The 21,072-nt window shown below is 39.1% G+C and overlaps 5 protein-coding genes across 11 annotated transcripts; 4 read left to right on the forward strand and 1 right to left on the reverse strand.

The window, feature by feature from the left end:
• The first annotated feature begins 196 nt into the window (after window positions 1–196).
• LOC662253 (uncharacterized protein) lies at window positions 197–2,365 on the forward strand. 4 transcript variants are annotated; one of them, XR_010335476.1, is made up of 7 exons: window positions 197–359; window positions 521–1,279; window positions 1,332–1,525; window positions 1,586–1,799; window positions 1,884–2,032; window positions 2,107–2,172; window positions 2,223–2,365. XR_010335476.1 is itself a non-coding variant. In XM_015979427.2 (6 exons), exons 1-6 carry the CDS (start codon window positions 197–199, stop codon window positions 2,234–2,236), a joined length of 1,410 nt encoding a protein of 469 aa, XP_015834913.1. In that variant the 3' UTR covers window positions 2,237–2,365. The 4 variants fall into 4 exon arrangements, 3 of the variants coding, with proteins under 3 accessions (XP_015834913.1, XP_008192095.1, XP_973457.2); XM_015979427.2 differs by lacking the exon at window positions 1,884–2,032; XM_008193873.3 differs by lacking the exon at window positions 1,884–2,032 and having other exon boundaries at window positions 2,107–2,365.
• Window positions 2,004–5,653, reverse strand: LOC103312662 (potassium channel subfamily K member 2). Of its 3 annotated transcripts, none has more exons than XM_008193872.3 (4): window positions 5,175–5,653; window positions 4,405–4,716; window positions 3,854–4,099; window positions 2,004–3,186 (listed from the first exon to the last, which is right to left on the reverse strand). In XM_008193872.3, the coding sequence occupies exons 1-4, from the start codon at window positions 5,317–5,319 to the stop codon at window positions 2,720–2,722; spliced, it is 1,170 nt and encodes a 389-aa protein (XP_008192094.1). In that variant the 5' UTR covers window positions 5,320–5,653; the 3' UTR covers window positions 2,004–2,719. The 3 variants fall into 3 exon arrangements, with proteins under 3 accessions (XP_008192094.1, XP_064215087.1, XP_064215088.1); XM_064359017.1 differs by having other exon boundaries at window positions 5,052–5,175; XM_064359018.1 differs by lacking the exon at window positions 5,175–5,653 and adding an exon at window positions 4,809–5,038.
• Window positions 5,654–5,882: 229 nt separating this feature from the next.
• Window positions 5,883–8,198, forward strand: LOC100141898 (beta-1,4-glucuronyltransferase 1). Of its 2 annotated transcripts, XM_001814577.4 has the most exons (5): window positions 5,890–6,525; window positions 6,570–7,018; window positions 7,064–7,634; window positions 7,680–7,805; window positions 7,850–8,198. In XM_001814577.4, exons 2-5 carry the CDS (start codon window positions 6,633–6,635, stop codon window positions 8,060–8,062), a joined length of 1,296 nt encoding a protein of 431 aa, XP_001814629.1. In that variant the 5' UTR covers window positions 5,890–6,525; window positions 6,570–6,632; the 3' UTR covers window positions 8,063–8,198. The 2 variants fall into 2 exon arrangements, with proteins under 2 accessions (XP_064215086.1, XP_001814629.1); XM_064359016.1 differs by having other exon boundaries at window positions 5,883–6,525; window positions 7,064–7,805.
• Window positions 8,199–8,319: 121 nt separating this feature from the next.
• l(2)dtl (lethal-(2)-denticleless) lies at window positions 8,320–10,404 on the forward strand. Its single transcript, XM_968498.4, has 2 exons — window positions 8,320–8,504; window positions 8,561–10,404. The coding sequence occupies exons 1-2, from the start codon at window positions 8,462–8,464 to the stop codon at window positions 10,264–10,266; spliced, it is 1,749 nt and encodes a 582-aa protein (XP_973591.1). The 5' UTR covers window positions 8,320–8,461; the 3' UTR covers window positions 10,267–10,404.
• An 8,614-nt stretch (window positions 10,405–19,018) lies between these two features.
• Window positions 19,019–19,954, forward strand: Slp (sloppy-paired). The gene has a single exon (NM_001077623.1). It carries the CDS (start codon window positions 19,019–19,021, stop codon window positions 19,952–19,954), a length of 936 nt encoding a protein of 311 aa, NP_001071091.1.
• The last annotated feature ends 1,118 nt before the right edge of the window (window positions 19,955–21,072 follow it).

A 21,072-nucleotide genomic window follows, 5' to 3' on the forward strand; every position in this document is an offset into this window, starting at 1 on the left:
GTGATGGTTAAAAATAAAGGATACTTAAGGTTTTTTGATACTTTAGAGATAATTTGCTTGATTTTTGATTGCATTAGCTATTTGCTGAATAATGAAAAAAATCGTCTATAAAAAAATTGGCGCCAGGACACCTTGGCATTTGCTGAAATTCATTGATTGACAGTGTTACCACCACGCTCTGCCTTTTCCTAAAAAAATGGCGAATGTCAGAAGTCTTATTGGCATTTTGTGTACAAAACAGTTAAATATCTTCGTGACACCTCAAGTAAACAAAATTTCAGCAAGATTTCTACACAATTGTCTCCACTGTAACAAATTTTCGGTCAATTTCAATGTCACAAACTCTCCGGTAAAAAACGGTGAGTTACAGCATGTCTTCATAATTTGCATCATTTATCAGTCCGAACCTTTGAACTTCACTTTTTCCGGGTCTAATAACACAAGTGAACGACTGTTGCACAAAATTATGCCTTTTTTTGAGCTGCCTTGGCATTTTTTCTAACCTAACCTCATTTTCCAGTTTTACACATTTCATCCCGAAAAATCCACCTAAACCCGGTTTTGCGTGCGGCGAAAGACTATTACCAAATTCTGGGGGTTAGTCGTAACGCATCTGGGGCCGAAATAAAGAAGGCTTATTATAAACTAGCGAAAAAGTATCATCCCGATGTCAATAAAGATGACCCAAATGCGGCTAAAAAATTCCAAGAGGTGTCCGAAGCGTACGAGATACTTGGCGACGAAACCAAACGGAAGCAATTTGACACGTTTGGCGCCACGTCCGAGCAGATGGGCGGCATGGGGAGCGGCGGTGGCCCCCGTCCCGGCGCCCAAGGCTTCGCCGAAAGCTGGCAATACCAGTCAACCATTAACCCGGAAGAACTCTTCCGGAAAATTTTCGGAGAGGCCGGTTTTGGCAAAAGCGGGGGATTTGATGATTTTGCTGAATCGAATTTTGGGTTTGGACAAGCACAAGAGGTTGTGGTTAAATTGAGCTTCTTGCAAGCCGCAAGGGGGACTAATAAGGATATTACTGTCAATGTTGTGGACACCTGTCCCAAGTGTCACGGCTCGAGGTGCGAACCAGGCACCAAGGCCACACGGTGCACACATTGTGATGGGACTGGGATGGAAAGTGTGACCCGGGGGCCCTTTATTATGCGGTCCACTTGTAGGTATTGCCAAGGAAGTCGTATGTTTATCAAACATAAGTGTGTCGAGTGTGAGGGAAAGGGACAAACGGTGCAAAGGAAAAGGATCACGGTGCCAGTACCAGCAGGTTTGAGAAATTTGTGTGTTAAAATTTTTTTTTTACGAGTTGGGGGTTTCAGGTATTGAAGACGGTCAAACTGTGAGAATGTCGGTAGGGCAAAAAGAATTGTTTATAACGTTTCATATTGAAAAATCGCGCTATTTCAAACGAGACGGGGCTGATGTACACACGGAGGCCGAAATTTCCGTGGCGCAGGCACTTTTAGGGGGCACCATCCGTATAGAAGGGTTGTACGAAGACCACATGATACAGGTGATTTTGTCCCCTAATTATTTTTTTTTTGTAATTCCCGATAATATTTTTTTGGGTTAGGTAATGCCGGGAACGTCGTCACACACCCGAATAAGACTTGCCGGCAAAGGCATGAAAAAAGTAGATGGTTACGGTCATGGTGACCATTATGTCACTTTCAAAATAGCTGTACCAAAACAACTTTCTCCTAAACAAAAAGCCCTAGCCCAGGCATATGCCGAGCTGGAAACTGATACTCCGGGACAAATTTTAGGAGTGACGTTAAAAACTGATGGTAAGTTTCTGGGGGTTTAGGGGGGCTTGAAATTTAGCTTTTGATCCTTGTTTTTGCAAAACTTACGTAAATTTTTGTTGACAGGCAAAGACAAGGACGAAATGCCTCTCGCAGGTTCTGAAGCTAAATCTCAAGCGGAGAGAGAAAAACCGAGTCTTCTTTCAAAAATCAAATCGGCATTGTTTGGCTAATTAAAACAATGTATAGTTTGATTTTTTTATTTGTATATAACAGTTAAGTTACTAAATAAATAGACTATACAATAGAATTTTTGTCATTTTTTGTTAACATTAATATATTTTTATAGGTAGCAAAATTTTTGTCTCGAAAGACAAACAAGAACTTTTAGAAGCCCTTAGGTTAGTGCTACAAGGTAAGAAAGTCGAAACCGCCAAAGAAAATCACTCACAAAAAAACACTAAGAAAGTTGTAGATAGAGATGTTGATAATGAAAATGTTAGCGACACTGAAGAAGCAAAAAGAAATAAAATGCCATAACTGTTTTGTTAACTAGTTTTATATTAAAATGTTATTCTAAAGAAAGAATAAACCGACTAGAATCTAAAGTTTTGTTTAATTCGCATTAAGGCAGTCCTGATAAGGCTACATCAGCGCGATGTTGCATCACAGACATTCGAATTACCCACACGAGTCATTGACTTTGTGACTTGTTTATTAGAAATTTTAATTTAAACCAACTGTAATTATGGGGTGTCTTTTATGCATATTTTTTATGGAAAAAAAGTGTGGGGTACATACCTCTAAGCAACCCCCTACACACTTTACTTGTCTCAATAAAACCTTCGGTTACTTTAATATTTTTCAATCGCCCTGACGCACCCTTACTCTCCGGCCCCCCGGAAGTGATATGTATATCAAACCAAAGTGCAGCGCGACTACTAAGGCACTTCCTACACAGCTCAAGTGTTCGTCAAGAGCCCCAATTTGAGGCCGATGTCGACAACGCCCCTCGTTGCGGAAGCCTGGGTCAGAGACAAGACTAGGGCCGCTAACGTGACAGCAAATTCCAGGTACAACGCGTAAAGGACTCTAACGTGTCCGTAAGTTGTGGCGACGCCCCCGGCGGCGGTGAAATCTAACGGGAACATGAAACAGTCTATGGGGTCGCGGCCCCTTACAAAGCCGAAGAGCACAACCCCCATGAGATAGTAGAATAAAATGGCGAAGAAAGGGAACCATTTGAGCCATCGGGGGCGCTCGGAGGTAGGTACGTCGGAGGAAGTGCCGAATGCGAGCTGCTGGAGGCGCACCGCCCCCAGGTTGCCCATGTTGAGAATGAGGAGGAAGTGCAGGGGGATCCCGATGGCCGAGAAGAGCACGGCGGAGCCGCGCCCGAGGGACGTCCGGGGCACGGGGGCACCGAACCCTAAAAAAGGCCAAAGACAAAAAAATTAACTCACAAAATTGTAAAAAATAAATTAGACGCCATTTCATTTTTTTGACATTTAAATTTGAAACATAAAAAATTACGCCAACATTGAAAGTATTAAATTACTAGCTACTAACAAATCTAACAAATTAATTGGTAAAATTCTGTGGTAAAATTATTAAATTAAATTATAATATAATTAACACAAACGGTAATTGATCTGTGACGTTTCTTTTAATGTTGAGGTTCAAGAGTTTGATAAATAGATTTTTTTAAAGATATTGCACCCTCTGGTGGTGACTCTAAGAGTATAAAAAAAACCCCTAGATCAATTTTGGCGGCCAAATATAAATTTAACATTATTTTCAAAATTAACGAGAATTATTATCAGAACGAATAAAAATACCTGTGTCTTCGTAATGGGTTTGTTGACGCAATTAGCGATGAAATCAATTTTTCGACTCATGTATTTTCGTTTCGTTCAATAAACGTTTTGACGTCAGGCTGCGTGCAAGAAATTTAACAAAACATTTTAAATTTGCATAATATAAACTTGGCGTGATTCCTTCGGACAATTACACTGAGCTTTCGAAAAAAACCAATCGATTGTAATTTCTTTTTTGTTACTCAATCGATGAGTAAATAAAATCAATTGCAAACATACCGAGCGTTGTCAATAAAGACACGGCGAACAGGATGCATCCAGGATATGTCCAAATGCTTCCTCCACCGCCTTCGCCAAAGCCGGCACTGACAGCCTCCAGAAGATTCGTTTCGTGCTTTTGCAAATATTTATCGATCGTGAATTTCCAGTTTTCACGTGGCGTTTTCTCCAATTCGCTGGCTAAGTTCGCGGAGAGATTGCGTTGGAGTTTGGCTAAGTTTTCGGATTGTGCGAGTTCGCGAGGCCCTGAAACGATTTTTTTACTTTTTACTGGAAAATTTCCATTAAGTGTTCATATTACGCAAACAATGTAATGTATTTAAAAAATAAAAACAAGTAAAGTAACAAAGTACGAGGTTTGATTTTTGTTTGTATTTCCGTAGCTATTTATTAAAAATTGTAATAATTTGTTTGTCGAAACCGAAAGTGTAATTAAATGATCATTACTGTACAAACAAAAGTAAAATAAATTTACAATTTCCTTAATTACACGAGTCGTTTAATTACCTCTGCACGTGTCATTAACTAAATAAGTGAAACAGTTCACTTACCTTCGGTCTTGTAAAAGGCGAAGGCGCCCAGCAAGGCCCATAGCACCACCACGATGGTAAGGCCCACTTGGGACAGCACCCATTGACTTATGATTCGGCAGCAGCACACCAGTCCCACTTTGCTGCAGCAACTGTCTTCCGGAGCACATTTAAAATCGCAGTTTTTCGGCCAAAACCTGAGTCTGTATGGAATAAGGGGGGAAGTTTGGACGGAGGCGTTAGTGAATTTGTTCTTGTAGTTGTTGGCTTCGAGATTGATTTGGTCAATGTCGACGCAAGTGTCACCCGGTTTCATTCTATTGTTTTTGGTTTCTGAAAAATGGGTTATTTCGCGATCATGAGTTACGAAAGCCGACCATAAATTAATTGTAGCACGCTTGCGTATGTTCTAACATGATACTTGCTTAATGATACCAAAAATGAAAACAGTAGGATGATTAGGTAATTAGCTCAGGTTGTATTATGACTAGGTGTTGGAGATACCATACTGGTATTGATAACTCGCTACTATCACGATTAAAAATGTTTGTAAAGTTTTTTACTTTCTTTTTGTTATGCGTCCAAAAATTCAGAAACGGAACAGTTTGTTCTGTCCAGTGCAACAAGTCAAGGCCACACACGAAATTTCGGGCCAAACCCTCTCTTACCCTCCCACATGTCCAGCTTTCTCCTGGACATCAACTATGAATAATTGATTCATAAAACTGACAACAAATATTATCGAACGAAAACCTCCCCATCAATCTTCGACCCGACACACCTGTACCCACCTTCATTCGACTCCTCTTTCAGCTGTTTATTTAGCTTATTTTTCCTCGGCGGCTTCTCCGGTGGCTTGTCCATCCTCTCAAAATCCTTACTCTCATAGCTTGGAGTAAGGATAGTGGTGACACATCGATCCACCGGCTCGTACATTTCGATTATCTAAAATTAACCTTTTGGGAATAGAACGCCCGAATTGTGCTCATTTTTTCGCCAATATTGTGTTTTTTTGTGAATGTTTTGGAGCCACTAGGGCCCGGGAAAGACGCGCACCATCGCGAGACAGCGTGTCGGCGTCGCGACGCTTCTCTTTACACTGTTTTTGCCGCACCACGGCTAGGAGCGGCGGGCGCGCCTCCGCCATGCCACCCCCAATTTTATCAATGGCAAGGTTTTATGCAATGCAAATGCCCCAACACGGGGCAAATGAGGCTAATTTTAGGCTTATCGGGGGAAATTGATCGTTATTCTCACTTGGAATTGATTTCTGTGGAGGTGGAGGCGCAATCAAATTTTATTTCGATTCAATTATCAGCGAAGGGATATTGGATAATGGTAATGCGATAATAAATTGCAGATGATAAGGGACTTGGTGACACAGTAGAGGAAAGTGGATTAAATTTAAATTTTTCTTGAACACTGTTAGTGAAAAGTAAAACTAAAGTAAATTTTAAAAACATTTTTTATTAACATAATGTTTATAGTAGGAGACGCCACTAAGTTATTCTTATTCTTGGATGTAATAATACAATTTGGGGCATTTCTGCCCCACCCTCCCCTAGCTGTTTAATCATTATTTTATCAAAACTTCGCAACTGTGCGTGGGTTGCTCATTGTTATATTATTTCAGCAAATTTGTACAATTGTAGAGACACTTAGTACGTTTCCAGTCTTCAATGAATGCTCTAAAAATAGATTGATTTATATCACTTGTTTACTCTTTCATTCTGTTTCGCCGATGCTTGGGCAAAAAACCGCGAAATCGTCAAAATGGAAAAAGATGATTTATTTTCGGCGATTTATCGTTGCGAAACAGTGGCGTGTACAAGCAGCATTAATTCAAATAATTCGCGACATGGAAACATGCCGTATCTAATTAATGCGTCTACTTGGAAAATTAAATTTTCCCGAAATAAGCCCCGAGTCATTCAACTTAATTCCGTGATCGATAGTTTTGTTGTAATTGTTTGATAGTTGGATCAGATGGGTAACGAATCACGTCTCGGGAAAATTCCGTATGATTATTGATTCGTCACTGCGGCCATTTTCCCGCATTCTGCAACTTTTCTTTACGCATTTCCACCACTAGGGTGTGCCACCGTGTCGTTTTTCCTACACCATGTGAAAATATAATTCCAAGTAAGTTTTCAGGGTGGAAAATTTCAATTATGACTGTCTGTTAGTTCTTCCAGTTGCCTAATGTGATAGAAATATTCCTATAAAATTTTTATAATACTTAAAATGCCATGTATAGACTCAGATATAGACTAAGGATCTTGCTTCCGCCTTTACTCGTCGGAGTTTTGATTACTTTGACTGTTATTGTACTAAATAACGGTTCGCTTCTTCGCCATGTCTTTTACAACTACCAAATTAACTTTCATGGAGTGGCGGGGAGTTACCTGTCGACGAAAACACCAAATGAGAGTTACTGTAACTTCAGGTATGGCCTACCTGAGGAGCTCTTATACGAAGAAAGTGATTTAATTGTGCCATTTGAGGAAAAAGCGAAAAGTCCGTACCGAATTCTCCAAAATGTGATTGAAGCCAAATTGGACGAAACAGTACCTGAAGTCACCTACGTCACGCATTCGACGGCGGATTTTATCAACTACATCGCAGAAATAATCAGGTGAAAGCCCCCAGTCTCGTCAAAACTTTGCAACGTTTTTTGCAGATTTTGGGAAGGCCCGGTTAGCGTTGCCGCCTTTGTCCCGGATTCAGACGCCGACCTAACAATCCGCCAGTTGACACAGCTGTGTTTTTGCGCCCCCGAAATGGGGCGAGTCTCTGTCCACTTCGTATTCCCGCTCAAGGAGCCCCCATATTTGCAAAACCACCAGGAAAAATTAACCTGCGAGCTCCCTGATTCGGCCAAATTGGCCACGTTTCGGATGAGCAACGAGCTCATGTACCCCATCAACATATGCCGAAACGTGGCTCGGACGTACTCACAGACCGATTTTGTGATGGTCACTGACATCCAGCTCATACCGAGCGAAGACTTGGCTTCGAGATTCGTCAAAATGGCCAAACTGTTGCATTTGAAGAAAAGTCCGTCCCGCGTTTTCGTAGTGCCTGTGTTCGAAGTGGAGGCTTATGATGTCATACCGAGGACGAAAGACGAACTCATGATGATGGTCAAGGAGGAGAGAGCGGTTTACTTCCACAGACACACTTGCTCCCATTGCCAGAAGTTTCCGGGGATTAAGACCTGGCTCGAAAGCGCCAGCGGTGACACCATCAAGGTGGGCAAAGCCAGGCGTAGCCAGTTTTTCAATTTGCAATTTCAGCCCTTTGTTTCCGTCAAACGGGAGTACCCTTTCCACCGCTGGGAACCCATCTACATAGGGGGCAAGACCGACCCCTTGTACAGCGAACTGCTGTCCTGGGAGGGTTTGCAAGACAAGATGACTCAGGTGGGGACCCAACACTAGGACTAGCGCCTAATTCTGACTTCCAGATGTTGGAGATGTGCCTTATAGGATACCAGTTCATTATTTTGGATGGCGCGTTCCTGGTCCACTGGCCCGGGATTAAAAAGGAGAAGCACACCTTTTACGTGCAAAATTCGTGGCGAATGAGTTTCCAGCAAGAAAACTCCAAACACTACTCGAGAATTATCAAGGAATTGCGGAGCAAATACGACGATAATCCTAAATGCAAGCTGCAATAAATCAAACTGTTGAGTTAGACTGATTAGCCAAAGCGATAGATTAGTTAATTGTTGCCGATTGAGCCAATGGTTTTGTTGACGTTGAACCGACCTGTGATCATGCTTATTTTAACAAATAAACCGATAAAGAAAAACACGATTGAATTTGATTCAAATTTCGCCCGGCTTTTAAATATTGTCCCATCTGTTTTATCGACTGACCCGACCCAAGCTCGCCTACCCGTCCCAAGTGCTATCCCTTTCCAACACGTACCAAACGAGAGAAAGAGCCACAATCACATAAGTTGGTGCGTCCCTTGACATTTCCCGCTTTAACCTCACATTCTAGAAACATCAACAACTCAAAGGCCTTGGTGAAATCGCAGCGAAATTGTTACTTTTTGCCCCAAAATCGTGCAAATGCAGCCAGTGAAGAAGCTAATCGAGCAACAGACCGGCTCAGGTAGCACATTTTGTTAATATTTTCACTTTCAAGTCACAAAAAGCGCGCCCTTTTAGCCCGCTGGAAACGCTACGACGAAGTAATTAAGCGTCTCCGGTGCCCCAAAGAGGACGAATACACCCAGTTACTATCCTCCGAAGATGTTATTTGTGATACCCCGATCTTTGCGTGCAAATTCGCGCAGCAAAAATCAAACGAAAACTTGCTGGCTCTCGCTAACGAAGACGGCAAACTGGCCATTCAAGACACCAGTAAAAAGCACGAGTCTTACGGGATCCGGGCGCACAACAACGCTATTTTCGACCTGTGCTGGATGTTCGACAATATGAAGATCGTGACGGCGTCAGGGGACCACACTGCGAAGCTCTTCGATGTGGCGGAGGCCGACGTGAGAGAAATTCGCTCTTTTTTCGGTCACACGCGCTCAGTTAAAACCATTGCGTTCCGCAAAGAGGACCCGAGTGTCTTTGCGACTGGGGGGCGCGACGGCAATATCATAATTTGGGACACGCGGACACTCGGGGGTAGCTTGGTCGGGAAGGTCGATAGGACCATTTTTAACTCACACAATACTAGAACTCCGGTCAAAACGCGCAAAAAGTGCACGTGTTTGAGTCCCTCGAGGGCGTCGAACGCCAAGTCAGTGACGGGGTTGGTCTTCCAAGACGATAATACGTTGATTTCGTGCGGTGCCGGTGATGGGGTTATCAAAATCTGGGATTTGCGCAAGAATTATCTCTTTTATAAGCAGGAGCCGCTGCCGAAGAACAAAATCCCGTACGGGGGCACCACGACGAAGAACGGCTTCAGCAGTCTTATCATCGATAGGGACTGTGTCAGGCTGTACGCCAATTGTTTAGACAATACGATTTATAGTTACAACGTTGGCACGTGTAATCCTGAGCCCGTGATGAGGTACACGGGGCACCAGAACAGCACTTTTTACATTAAGGCGTGTCTCAGTCGCGATGGCAATTATTTGATTAGTGGGAGTAGCGACGAAAACGCGTATATTTGGAACACAAGTCATTCGCGACCTTTGGTCCGATTAACCGGACATGTGGCGGAAGTCACGTGTGTGGCATGGTGCGAGCGAGACGACCCGACTTTAGTCACATGTTCCGACGACATGTCCCACCGGATCTGGCGAGTGGGCCCGGAGGAACTGCCGGAAAATTGGGAAATAATCGGGAAAGGCCACGCCGAAGTGTTGCCTTTAATCCCGGTCCAGTCCGAACTGAAGCGACCAATTGATGAAATAATCCCGATTAGTAAAAAAATGTCGCTTGCTTGCAAAAAGTGCGACAGTCCTTCCACCAGTGGCGTGTGCCAAAACTGTTGTTCTAACAACAAACGGAAAATCGATGAGGAAATTTCCAACGAGACTAAGAGGTTTCACGGCGAATTGGGGCCGAGGCGCCTTTTCCAAAATTTGGAAAATAATGATGAGAAGACGCTGACTTTGAATTTGCCCAATTATGTGATTGATGGGGTGGCCCCACATTTGAATTTTTCGCCTCCCAAGAAAAAGGATCAAGACTGGTTGACGAAATTGCGTACGGAGAGGAAGTTTAAGCGGGATTTTGAAACAGCCTCCACTTCGACGCCCCCGAAAGTGGCCAAGTTGGAGGCGACGCCGAAAAAATGTGCGCCGAAAAGCCCCCTTTTGAGGTTTTTTAAAGTTAAGTGTGAAGGGCATTCGTGTACGAAGTCTCATTCAAACTGTAATGTTGCGGCGCCGAATACGCAATCCAGTCAATAAATTAAGCACACAATGTATCTCATATTTTAAGACTTTGTATTGTAGTTTTAAGCTGTCTTGTTTGTTTTTATGATTTTTTATTATACTATGTTTTGTCTTGTTTTTGACCTGAAATTAATAAAAAAGTTTTATTTTGAATGTGTTTTTTTATATGGTTACAATCAATCGCCTATACCCACTAAAAAACAGCTATAGGTATTACCGTTGCTGTTTTATAATCAGTAATACATTGCTTAGCTAAATTTACAATCAAAATTTTATTCGCGATTTCGTGATTAATTTTATCTTTAGCAACTTAATTTGAATTAATTTAATTATCGCTTTCTTATTTAGCGGCTAATTTTAGCTATCAAATAATCGAAAATTAATTTTTTTGTACCTAATTTTGGTAGGTGTCTTATTAAAATTTCCCCCTGTGATGAAAACAAAGAAAAAGTTAAGATCTTGAAGCTGGCAATTTTTTTATGCAACCAAAAATACTAATTACACCCACCACTTGATACTGCGTTTTTTAGCAGAATGGGTACTTCTGTTTCAATACAGTCAAACCTCATTTATCCGTGCCTAGGCATCAGGCTATCGATAGTTTTATTTATAAACTTAAGTTTGCATTTGAATGTTGGTTTCTTTTTTAAAAAGCATTGTGAAGTTATAATTTTTTTTCAGTGTACATTTCTATAGTATAATATGTAAAATATATTATGTAGGTGTAGATAATGACAGAGACGAAAAAACATGTATTTGTTCAAACGTTCGATGCTTTTATTTTGTAATTTTTAAAAAAATGAGAGAAATAACTAGCTTTTGTGAATTTTTCGTTTGTGATTTGAATTTGTAGCATGGCAGTAGCTGCTAACAAGTGTTGTGAGAACAAAGGACGTCGTTAGCAAAGTTGGTACAACTGGACGCGTCCGTAATTGGATATCGGAGACGTGAGCCATACGCGTTTAAAAATAACGAGCCGGGGGTCACTCGAAACTGCCCCAAATTTCATTAAATCCCGAAGAAAATTCGTTGTTTGTTTAAAAATGGCACGGCTCACCCTCCTATTTATTTTTATTGTAGTTTGCGATATCGGTATGTTTGGTGATGTCTGGGTTAGAGGAGCGTGTTTTTCCACTTATTGAATCAATTATTGTCCGCTAAGGGTTGGCAACAACGTTAGCAAGTTGGAAAACCCCGAAAACAAAGAAAAACTCGGCCGTGTGTTTAAGCGAAAACTGCTGACGGCTTTATTCCTTTTCACAAAAATCCATTGATGATGATTATTTTTTCCTAATTAATTTCATTAAGCCGCCCTCCGGTTTTTCGATATAAAAAAGTGCGCACGTTGTGAAAACAGTTGACACGCGGCTCAAACAACACACTGTCGGGATAACGTAACAATCCACGTTTCGGTTCTTGTTACCCTATTGTTACAGCGACCTAAATCTAAATAAATAGCAAATAATTAAGGTCTAGGGGCCCTCCCGTGGCGATAATCCGTCCGAAACGTGAATCGGGTTTCTCCCAGAGTTCGAAAATCGGGATTTTGACGCCGAAATGACATTTCTTTGTGGCCAAAAATCGACTTTTCGGCTTACATTGTCTGCAATTTGGCGTCATTGTGCTCGACTGGATTTAGTTCGGATGCGCTGAAAAGGTAATAATTAACAAAGGAACACCACGTGTTTGCTTGTAAGCTCCGTGGCCAATGCGAAATGTCACTAAGGCGAAATAAATGGAGGTGTTTGTTGTGCGGACTTTGTGTTTTGCCGACGACGCGCGATTTTAACGAGATGTCTTAATCTCGAAAATACGAAAAATCTCCAAAAGCGAAACTGACAGCACGTACGATGGAGGTTTACGAGCTCTAACGTTTCTCAAATCAATAAAAACTAGTAATTATAGTGCGTAAACCAACAATGTTTTATTGCACATAAAATCCCACTGTAAATCAGAGTGACTTATGTCCGGTTCGGGGAAAAACCATTAACAATTCATAACGATTTCGGAATGAAGAATTCAACAAATAAATTATGACGGAAGGACGGATGCTTCACACAATATTTTCATCTTTTACGTGGATTGTTTGATACGTGACGGCTTAAAAACTCGCTTATTTACACTGATTTACAACCCAAAGTCGTTAAATTGTTATTACCACTACCACATGTTGCTCAACATGCATGTCAGGAAAAAATATTAAATTAAAAGATGCGAGCTTAGATAAGCGCCGGTCAAAATGTGCACAACCGAGGAACCATCAGAAATTTCTGTAATTCTAATATAAAGCTATTTAAACCAGTGACACATTCTCGGGTCCGTTTTTTGAGAAAATAATTTTGGTCAAAACCGCATCTCGCTATCGTGTTTTGTTTTCGACTTATAAATAAAAGTTGGCATTTTAGCAAAATCTTCAAAGATTCATATCTTCCTTATTATAAAAGATACACAATTGAAACACAGACATTATAAAGGCACTTTTTTATGGAGAATTTAGTAATGTTACCAGCGATTTTTTTCAACCTTTTGTTTAAGTGTAATAACATAAAGTTGAATTTTTTTAAATAGGAATCATAGTTGGCTATGACATTTTCGAAAAGCTTATTTTTTCAGAACTGAAAACAATATAAATACAGTTTGATATTTTTATATACTTTTGATAAAAAATATATTTAAAATGTTTTAAAGTAGTTGGCCATGGAAAAATTATTTCACATAAAAGGTGTGAATAATCTAGAAATTTTGTGAACGGTTTTTAAAGTAAAAAATGTGAAATTATCAAAATAAGCTGTTAAATTTATTTTCAATAGAACAAAATTTAATATACGATCTTGATTACCTAAAAAATGTGCAGAAAATTGAAAACTACGTGTCACTAACTATTTAATGACACTTTTTTATGATTTGCCATTTTAAATCTAAAAACAAATATTTTATAATAATCACAAAAATTTGATCTAATAATTATTTATTATGCCGTTTTTGAATTAATTGGGGTTTAACAAATCATAAAATCATAAATAGCTACTTGTTTTGAGTAATACATTTTTCATAGTTTGAATTAAAAATCTAAAATTTTTTCATGGTCTACTATAAAAAAGCGAAATGTTTTGTTTTTTTTAATAAATTAAAAATTATGTATTACAGAAATCAGAAAACAATAAACTTTTCAAAAATGTCATAGCCAACTATGATTTCTATTTAAAAAATACAACTTTATGTTCTAACAGCTAAACGAATGATTACAAAAAATCGATGATAACGTTACTAAATTCTCCGTAAAAAGTGCTTTTATAATATCTGTATTACAAATGTGTATCTTTTATAATAAGGAAGATATGATTTTTTTTTCGCTAAAGTGTCAACTTTTGTTTATAAGTCGAAAACAAAAGACGACAGGGGGATGCGGTTTTGACCCAAATTATTTTCTCAAAAACGGACCCGAGAATGTGTCACTTCTTACTTTCGGAGATCCTTTATTCGGACATCCAAAATTTGTACAAGGAAATTTTCTCTTTATTAGATAAAGTAAGGAGTAAAAAAAATTTTTAAATTAAATTAAATTAGAGCCGCGATTAAAGCTTGTTTGGGTTACAAATATCGAAAAATTGAGTAACGTTGAACCACCGTATGCAAAAATTTTTCTTATTTTGAATTTTGATCAAACGTAAAATGTTTAATCATGGGTCGATTTCAAACGTCAAAATGTTGATAATGTTGTAAATCACATAAAAACGCCTAGTCTTAGCAGCTTTGTGATTGACTAAGACGCCAAATGCCCTCTTGCAGTGTGCTATTATTATCCTCGTTACACAATTTTTTGAATGCGAGCTTTATTAGAGCTCATCCACCCCGTCTTGTGTGAGCTTGTTGGTTCCACATGACACCGTTTGGGGAGAGTATAAGCCGCTCATTACGCGGACATAACCCACCTGGTCTCGTGTCACCCCGAATCGGTAAATTAGGCTCAACATTGACAAGTCGACACCTTCCATACTTTTGCACTGAATCAAATAAAGAGTGGATACATGACAATAACACGAAAGTAAAAATGTAACTCTGCAGGGAAGAACCGATCCTCAATAGTTAGATAATTTACGACGGTGCCATAAAGTTGGCCATGGAGATAACAATGTGGCCAGGAAAATAGGGCAGATGCCACTCATTTTTTGTCACAATTTGAATTTGGGTTATTGGAGAAACCGTCACGATAAAATAAAATTAAAACATCACTTTTAAAAAACGTGGTGTTGGTTTTACGAAGCTTTCGGCCGAAATTAAAAGGATTCAGTCACAAAAGCTGCCAACCACGTAACAAAGATGCAACTCGTGCCAAAAGCCCGGTCGCTTCCTGTCGTGGCAGCTGTGACGCAAACAATCTCACAATTACTCGTCTGAATTTCTTAAATTGGTCCAAACTGGGAGCCATTCATCCCAACACCGATCCTAACACAAGTCAAAATATCGTGAGAAGTGCTGCACACATGCGGGTGCTTGAATTAAACATTGAAATGGAAATATCCGAATTATGAATGAATCAAATGACCCTCATGTCGTAATTGAACCGATTAATTCCGTCTCTGGCATGTACCTGAAGCTCGATTATTTTGCAGAAAGAGCGCTGAATAGAGACCGACCGGTCGGGGGCGGAGAACTAGGCCGCCCTTTATTTTTCGAGACAAGTCGACATTTCAATATGTTTCTCGAAAACCTCTCAATCATTCCAAATATTTTTGACTGCTTTGGGAATTCGTCACAGCTGATGAATCGACTTTCGTGACGAATCTATTTTCGAAACCACCATCATAACAGCTTGAAACAAAGCTCCAGTTAAAATAAATAGGGGTGTTGGGGAAATAAACGCTTGGAAGTTTTAATTAGGTGACGGGGTGTCGCGGTTTACAATTTTTCTACAATGAGGATTGTGCGTGTTTGGACTTTTAGGATGCGGGTCTATTATCTACTCACTTCTAATAGATATACTGCACTATACTTCAATTACGACTTAAATGGAACACAATCATATGACGGAGAAATTTACGAAGTGAGATTGTACAACAATGACATTGTTGGGAGCGCTGGAGTGACGAAAACACGTGTATGGAGGCAGGAATTAATCAACTGTCTTTTGAGCTTTTCCGAAATTTTATTATACACTTTGAGGTTTCAGTTTCCAATTTCTGGGAGAAATGGAGTGGTGAATGTTTTAATATCAACAAAAAAAAATCAATTACACGTTGGTAATTTAACAAAGCTGTTTGAATCGATACTACATTTTGTTAAAACAAATAAAATTTTGTACCTGCGCAGTTGGTTTAGTTTATAATTTACCTTAGTTTCTTGCTAATTAACTCAATTTATCTTGGAAAAATGTCACGACTAATCGACTTAATGTCTGTATTTTAGATGTTACACGGGTCTTCTATAAACGGATCTGGTTTCTAAAAATCACAGGATCTTTAGAAACTTTTTTTAAAATTGTTCTCTATGCAATGACTTCGTTAATAAAGTGTTTTTATTTAAGTGAAATTAAGTAAATTAGTATCAAATTAAATTACTCAGTTTTCTTGTCTTTTGTTGCTCAAATGTATTGCAAACTTAATTTGAGAAAAAATAACAGATTATTTCAACCAGAAATTTAATTAGACGGAGACCTTCGGAGGTCGTAAGTTTACGTTCAGTAAAACTATTCCTTGACATAAGCGGCGAATGTTTTCGATTTTTTCCCAGTGTGTCTGTTTTCAAGTTCCCAGACTGTCAATTAAATCAAGATCTTAAGCCCCGGCGGCATGAAAGGTTGAGTGAAATACCTGTATCTCATCTCGTTAAATCCCAACTTCCTGTGATGTGTTTGGAGTAAACATAAAAGTGTCAGCTCCTGTGTGCAACTCCCTCACCAGTTGACAATCTTCCAAGCAAAATATTTACCAACAATTAGTGCTTTTCACCTTTACTTTCCATTTAATTGGCCGTCCCGACTTTCTATCCGAAAATCTGGCCGAGATTTACGATTTGTTTTTATTGCCGTTCGAAAAGTTAACTAAATGGAAGGTTGGCCACCATTTATGACAGTTTTCTCCACTTTTATAGCATCTCGGTATTTTCAATAAAATCGTCCGATTTTATTAAAATTTATGACAGTGGTTTGAGCAACCGCATGCGGTCAAGGGATTGTTCAAACGTTCGAGGAATTGACCACGCTCTGACCCATTTCCCATTGTTGGTGTCCCACTGCGGGTTCGGCTGGATCTCCTCGATGGCTAAATGAAGTGTGAACGAGTGCTTTTTTTACGAAATCACCCTCATTTCCGGACGATTAAATGCCGGGTTTGGGAACGGCCGAATTCGCAGTCTGTTGAGATTAAACAATAAAATTGTTGATTTCAACAATACGCCTAGAGGCTGGCTGACTCTTTTGTTGGCGGTTGGCTTTTCTAATTACGCGGTTTTCGCGACGTTTCGCTCGTAAAAAGCCGAATAAAATGATAATAAAATCACGCCGGAGTCGGATGTCAATTAGATGTTGAACCGGAGAAGCTAAACAGCTGTCCAAGTACATGAAACAACCCCTGCAAAGTCGCCAAATAAGGGCTGAGACGTCCCCGTGGAGCCAATAACTATAAATATTATACACAAATTGAAACGCGATACAGATCGAAGCCACTTATTTATTACTCCATTTTAAACCAGGGATCGCCTTACAATATTTGCCTTCATGCACAGAAATTCGAAAAAAAATTCTAACGTTCGCTGATTTATTCGACAGTTTAGTTGTTTCTCAATTTGAGTTTTATGGCCTTTTTATAAATTAAAACGCCAGTTTAGCAGCTGCGCCCTTTTCTCTGCACAAAGCCATTATACGGCCTAATATAAAAATGAGTGTTTTTATTTGACAACCCTAAAATATTAGTCCAGCGATAAAAATGTTAGGTAATAGGTTTAGGAAAACACAAAATCGGATTTTTTGATGCTTGAAGGGTAAGTCCTCCAAAATTGCCATGCGGGCGACTTTATTATAGTGGTGGTAGCACTGATATAAGACAGGGTGAATTAATAATTGTCGTTTATTTCTGAAATTTCTTTAGATGCAACTAAAAGTACTAATAATTACCTACATTTACCAAGTGATACGGCGTATGATGTTTAAATCAAAATTGGTTACTTATCTTTGAATAATAATAATAATAATAATAATAATAATAATAATAATAATAATAATAATAATAATAATAATAATAATAATAATAATAATAATAATAATAATAATAATAATAATAATAATAATAATAATAATAATAATAATAATAATAATAATAATACAGTGGAACTCGGTTGTAGCGAACTCGTTTTTCAACGAACGCTTGGATTTTTTACGTTCTAAGAGATAATAACACGTTAAGTAATCAGAAAGTTCTAAATATGCCCACAAAATTAAAAATTTTGAAATGATGGATAAATATTGAACATAGATCAATGTAAATGAGTCTTTCTTAATAAATTAGATTAATACTTCATTTCGTGTATCTATTCCAAGCTTTAGCTTACAACGAACGATTGGTTATAACGAGCAAATTCTGAAGCCTCTTGAATGTTCGTTATAACCAGGTTCTACTGTAGGTCATAACGAAATACTGTTTTTACTACTTTGGATAGTATTATCCGAATGTGAGGTCTAGGTAAAATCTACAAAACTTCTTGAGCTTTATCTATTATTATGGATATTAGGTATCTACTAGTTTTTTGTTGTATGTGAACAATTTTTCAATAAAAAAATTATACAACGATGCATCCAAAGAACATCATGCTTAAAATAAATAAATAATACACTTACTATCAATAAAATAACCAACATAAATGACGGAAATTTATATACAATTATTGTTACAAATATTACAAATACTACAAATTATCGTATAAAGAAAGACAGTACGATCATAGAAGAGCAAGTTAGAACTATTCATTAACAAGCTAAAAATTGATAATTTTCTAATAAATAGAAACAAGAAAAATAAACATTTTGTTAACAAACTTGTTTATGTAAACAAAAAAAGTGGTACAAAGCGGATTTTTAATTAATCCAGATAATAGAGTTTCTACTGTATTTATTATTTAAATTCAGTTTTAGTATTATAATTTTAAAATTTAATTGGATAGGTAATTAGCACTGCATTTAATTCATTATTTTGGAATCAACTTCTAGCTGGGTTGAGTAAAATGAAAATGATTCTTTTAATTTTTTATAACAAAAACAAAAAAATCTTTATTATTATCTTTTTTTGTTATTGTGTTGGAAACTAGGAATAAAATATTGCCAGCTGAACCCTTTTCTCCAGCTCTCATCTCGGCGAAATTCCTCCGGACTTCTTAAATGTTTAATCCGCTTGTGAAAAATCTCATTGTGCCCCCAACTCGAAAACCTCCCAAGCCTAACCAGGTGGTGTCCGTCAAACAATCCCCAACTCCTCGGCCCGCATTCACCACCACCATCCACTGTTACCAAATGTTAGCAGCAAAATTTCCAAAACAAACAAAACAACCCTCTTGTGTCAGCAAACAAGTTAATACATCAGACAAAACCCCCACTAATCCTGGGCCTGTCCTCGCTTTCCGAGGCGGAGCTTTCAATATCCAACGCTCCGATTGGCCACTTCCCATTGGTTCAGAACTTAAAAGCTTTCTCGCAAGCCAAACCAGTTTTAGTCGGCCAGTCTTAGCGTTGTCGTGCTTGAGTCAAGACGTGTTCTCTCACAGTGTTTGTTATGTAAATATGGTGAAAAGGGAAGAAACGATTTTGGTTATTCCGACGATGGCCCGAACTCCGCTCAAATCGTCGTTTTCGATCAGTTCCATCCTACCTGAGACGGCTCTGGAAGCGCCCAAGAGCCCGGAAAACCACCCGGAAACGGAACTGAGCGACTCGGACTGTGACTTGGACGTTACCGGAACGCCACCGCCGCTCGACTGCTCGAAGAACTCCCCGGAAAAGGAGTCCGAAGAGAAGAAAAGCAAAGAGAAACCTCCGTACAGTTACAACGCACTTATCATGATGGCGATCCGGAATAGTCCGGAGAAAAGACTCACTCTTAACGGCATCTACGAGTACATAATGCGCAACTTTCCGTACTACCGTGAAAACAAGCAAGGTTGGCAAAACTCCATCCGGCACAACTTAAGTCTGAACAAATGCTTCGTCAAAGTCCCGCGACATTACGACGACCCCGGAAAGGGCAATTACTGGATGCTTGACCCTTCCGCCGAAGACGTGTTTATCGGCGGCACCACCGGAAAGCTCCGGAGGCGGTCGACCGCCGCCTCCAGGTCCCGGCTCGCCGCCTTCAAGCGTACCATCGCCTTGGGCGCGTTCTACCAGCCCCTGCAGCCATTCCCGCCCCCGTATCCCTTTTACCCCGGAACTTCGGCAATGTTGGCGGCCTACCAACGGTACAACCCCTACCTGCAAGCCGCCTCCATGCTCCCGAAGCCCACGCCACTCGTGCCCCAGCAAGGCTTCAACATGGAGCGGCTGCTAGCCCCCTCGACGGAGGTCTCAGCGCCGTTTTTCCGACAACCGCTCGATTTGTACAATTTCCGGGTGCCCCAGCACCAAGTGCTGCAATCGCCGTCGAGCACGTCCAGTTCACCGGAGCCCCGCAGTCCCGAAAGTCTGTTTAAACCAGTGACGGTGATCTCGAGGCAGAGTTGATGGTGATTGTGGCCGAGTTTTTGATCTCATTAGAAAAACGTCCAGTTTTGTACATATTTGTATATTCAAGTAGGTTTTAAGATAGAATGTGATGTACCTTTGTAGAAATGTATAGTGTATATGAGATATTTAAATATATATTTGAACGAGTATGACTGAGTTTTAATGGGTGTGGGTCGGCGTCCGACGGTTGTAAGCAAAGACCAGGCAATTATTGGAAATTCGGTTTTTGGTTAAATAATAACCGGGGCCATAAAATGCCATTATTTTTTAATTTATGGCTTGCTACCTGTTAGTCAAACACAAAAAAGGTTAATGCCCTGATCCCAAATCTGTCAATTAAATCTTGACGGGGGGCTTGATTCTGCTCTTCTGCATTAGAAAACGAATTATTACGCTGATGACAATTATTAAGTGAGAAATTCGATAATTTATGCGCTCCCGCTGCTGGCTTAAATTTCTTATTTGTGTAAATCGTATGTTAAACAAGATTTCGTTTCAACAACACACTAAATTATTCCGCGACGTCGGAAAAAATGTTTTATTTCTTACATAATTTTGTTTTGATAAATAATTAATAATTTATTTTATGATCACGCAAAGGGAATAATTACCGAAGTCGTAAATATTTGAAATAAAATTATTATCGGAGGAAATTAAAGTTTTATTGATGATACAGTTAGAGTAATAATATCCGTTATACATTTACCAGACTCTGCAATAAAAATAATACTTACTTCTGTGAAATAATTTAATAATAAAATGGCTTCTCTTTATACACCTACCTACTTATTACAAAATGTGTGCCGTTTAAGCTCTACAATTTTTAATCAAAAACTCACCAGATTTTACCACAGAAAGTATATTTTTTCGTGAAATACTTAAGTAGTATTAATTTACTACAGTTTTTATACTATCCGTTTTCGAATTAAAATTATAACGGATTTTTTTATTTTTAAAAAGTAGGTAATATATTGCCAAATAAATCATTAATTACTTGAAGATTCTAACCAGTTATTTGGTTAACAACTTATTAGTTATGTAATGTAATGAATTAATTGCTTTTACCTAATTCGAAAAATGATCGACTTTAAAATTGTATAAAGACGAGTATATGT

The sequence above is a fragment of the Tribolium castaneum genome, chromosome 9 (assembly GCF_031307605.1).
Source record: "Tribolium castaneum strain GA2 chromosome 9, icTriCast1.1, whole genome shotgun sequence".
In the NCBI taxonomy this organism is placed as follows: domain Eukaryota; kingdom Metazoa; phylum Arthropoda; class Insecta; order Coleoptera; family Tenebrionidae; genus Tribolium; species Tribolium castaneum.